The sequence below is a fragment of the Micromys minutus genome, assembly GCF_963924665.1.
Source record: "Micromys minutus genome assembly, chromosome: X".
Lineage (NCBI taxonomy): Eukaryota > Metazoa > Chordata > Mammalia > Rodentia > Muridae > Micromys > Micromys minutus.
In genome coordinates, this window is record NC_137970.1 from 97816463 (window position 1) to 97820062 (window position 3600).

Sequence of the window (3600 nt, forward strand, 5' to 3'; positions counted from 1 at the left end):
TATACATACACTATGATCACAATTCATGAGTGACATATTTCCAAATGTAGGCAAACTGGAACATGGAATGTTTTTTTTTTTTTTTGGTTTTTTTTTTTGTTTTGTTTTTGTTTCGTTTTTGTTTTTTACAAGTGGAACAATGCTACAAAACTATGATTAGTGCTCCAGAACAGATGTTCAAACTCTATTTATTAGAAAATCTTCTTAATATATCACACATGATGAAAACTGAAAACAATAGCTTTAAAACTGCTAATAATAGTAACACAACACTTACACAATTCTAACACTATAACAGGATTTTCTTCCATAACAGACCACATGGATCACTCACTCAAAAACAACACAGCTAAGAATTAGTGGTAAGTATATGCATGAAAAGTCCAAAGGATGATGGGGAGGTCCAGAAAATTCTCAAAGCCAACTTCTGAGGGTTCCATCTCATCTGCTTAGAAACACACTGGATACTCTGGGCCAGTTCCACCTGGGCAACAAGAAAAACAAAGAAACAGAAAAAGACAAGAGTTAAAATAACACGTACAACATGAAGTACATTTAGATTGAACGCAAAGATAAACCCACACATTGAGAAAGAGTCCTGTCACCTTTAGCTCCACAGGCCTGCGTAGTTGCCATGGAGGCCTGAAGCCAGTGGTCCCCCACCCACGAAGAGCTTCATCTCTGGCCAGTTGTAGCAGTGAGTGTAGAGCGCATTGGGGAAATCTTCGACACCAGCCACATAATTCTCTAGGAGATCATCCTGGTTGATCCAGCCGCTGCCACAGGTGAGTTTGAGCTTCCTTCCAGAAGGCACAGGAAACATGTCTGGATTGGCTGCGGATCTTTCCTCCAGGAACTTCTGGGCACGGATGTCATAGAAGAGCAGAGAACCGTGGCCTGTTCCCACAGTGACGATATGCTGGTGGACACTCAGAGAACGCACACCAGTGCCTCCCTCTCTGGAACACAGTGGTGGGATGTTCTGCTGGCCTTGGCGGAGATCCAGGAAGGAAACGTGAGACTGGGAACCCACGGCATAGAGGGAAAACTCATCACAGTAGGTGAGACACACGTTTTCACGGCAGTAGGGCAGCCTCAGGGACAGCAGCCTGGACAGGGAGCTTCGGGCTTTCCACAGGTGGAAGTAGCCATCCAGGGACACAGCTCCCAGCTCCTGGTTTTTGTTGCTGAAGGCAAGTGCTCGCACTTTGCGGTTACCTGGATTGGTAGTGGCTTTGGGGATGGCTTCCATATCTTGAGGACTGATGTGAGCATACACAGGAAGCCCTGCATCCTTGTGCCAAGCAATGCTGCCATTGAACATGTCAGGATCCACCTTCCAAAGCGCAACGGTGCCGTCGCGGGAACCACTCACAGCCACAGTGTCACTCATCCATGCGATGGCGAAGATCCAGTCCCTATGGCCTTGGCAATCTCCTAGGCACACCGGATCCAGAGTGGGCAACTGGTAGACTGCCAGGCTGTTGGGGTTTTCACCTCCAGTGGCCAAGAGGGTTTTGGAGGGATTCAGCTCCACAGCATGAATGCCACAGGAGGGTGGGCCACGGGATAGGTCGGGCACCCTGTCGCGCATAAGAGGAATGCGCATGATGTGGTCGGTCTTAACATCAACCACGAAGAGTGTGTTGCATTTGGTGCCACACACCACCTGCCTGGCATTGAGCCACTGCGATGCGAATACCTTGTTGAGGGGGCCGAGGGCCAGCTGGCGCTCCCTCAGGAGCTCGGGCAGCCTGAGGACCCCGTAACTGCGCAGATCTCCCTCGAAGCCCGGGTGGCCATCGGTGCCTAGCGCGCGGCCCTTCAGGTAGTTCACCATGGAGAGGTGAGCTACGGGCCGCCGCGGCCTCTTGGTCACCAGCAAGGACCCCTCTGCGTCGCCCGCCCCAGCTGTCGCCATCGCCTCTGTGGGGCCTGGCGATGAAGAAGTCCCGGCGCCCTGATCGACCTCGGCGGCTTTCCGCTTCCTGCTACCTGTTTGCTGCGGGCCCATGGTGGGCGGCGAGCGGTTGGAGGGCCCTGCGGGCTGCGGCGTCTCCTGCTCTGCGGGAGAGGGCTGCGTCTGCGAGTCGGCCTGACGCATGATATCACCGGGAGCTGGAGGCTACGGTGCTAGGGAGAGAGCGATCGAGTGATCAGCGGGGAGCCTACCGAGTCCGGAGAGCCTTGGCGGCAAAGGAGGTGGTGGCGGCGTGACCTGGCGAACAACGCGAGGTCGGGCGGAAAGAGCCGAGCGAGCTCGGGAGGATCGGTGCTGGGGCCGAAGGTGCGGCTGGAGGGAGAGAGAGTGGAGACTGCTGCCAGTCCGCTCAGGAGTGTGGACTTCTGGGCCTTGAGCGACAAGTCCGTGGAGGATAAAGACTAGGGGCGGGAGGGGGGGAGGCTCTGAGGGTGGTGTTGGAGGAGGGGGCGGGACAGGCTGACAATAAATGACAGATGTGATGGGAGGTGTGCAAGGGTGAGCTTTTAGGGCTTGGAGATCCTGGCACGAATAGGGAGCTCATGCCCAGCCAGAAGGGGGCGGTAGGTAGTAGTAAAGCCTATATGGTATAAAAGATTTTTAAAAAAGGACAAAAGGTACTTGGAGGGGGAGTGAGACATTACTCTAGGGTTAGTGGGCCAGCATCCTCAGAACCCAACAAGTCAAATTCAGACAGCCCCACCACAGCAGTCAAGTACTCCTCATATTTCCACTAAAATCTGAAACTCAACATAGTCAATCTCGGGGAAGGCAGTGCCTTGCTCATTTGTTTTCGGTGGAAGAAAGCAAACGTGGACTTGAGATCCGGGAAGGCTCTCACTAAGTTCAAGTATTGAACTTGGCAGAAAATAAAATTGTTTGAAAAATGGCAGTTTTCTTTTTGAACAGTCCTTCAGTTGTTTATTTCCAAGGATTATTATTATTATTATTTTTTACCGTTATCCCCAAATGTTCGGTGCTGTTGCAACAGAATCATCTGAAGAGACCATATCAATTGACAGATCGCTGGGCCTCCGATTTTGCCTGCCCATGATTATGCCCAGGACTCGCTGGTAGATTAGGAGGAACTGAAACTGGGTGTTTCAGGGATCCCTTCTAGCTCAGAAAATGAAGGAACGCCGCAAATGAGGAGCTGGGGAATAAGGTTCGCATTGTCAGGTCCAGAGGCCCATGACTTTAGAAAGAGCCCGCTGAGTCCTTGGGGGTAGGAATGGAAAGGAAGACCAGAATTGTTATGCACAAATGGAGAGATAAAAAGAATATTCTATAAGCAATGAAGTATTTTGTTGTCTTTTTGTTTTGGTGTTTTGGTGTTAGTTTTTTAAGGTTTAAGATACATACCATGACAGACCTATACTTGGTCGCTAAGTAATGCTGACTTTAATTAGCCAGGGATATATTGCATAGAGGCTTGCGCCTGATACTGAAATTAAATATTTTATAATCTTTCTCCACAGAAAATAGTCTGTTGAGTACTGGGCCGCCATGAATTCATTTTTTTCGGACTAATACTGTAAGATCACCTTCATGTGTTTCTTCCCTAACCACACTATCACAGTTTTCTGATTTTATTTCTCGTACCTTTTGCACCTTCACAT

The 3600-nt window shown here is 50.0% G+C and overlaps 1 protein-coding gene across 1 annotated transcript; it reads right to left on the reverse strand.

The window, feature by feature from the left end:
• Positions 1-607: 607 nt before the first annotated feature.
• Positions 608-2104, reverse strand: LOC308415971 (DDB1- and CUL4-associated factor 12-like protein 1; the record flags this gene model as incomplete). Its single annotated transcript, XM_080911000.1, has 1 exon — positions 608-2104. One exon carries the CDS (start codon positions 2102-2104, stop codon positions 608-610), a length of 1497 nt encoding a protein of 498 aa, XP_080767126.1.
• Between the last annotated feature and the right edge of the window lie 1496 nt (positions 2105-3600).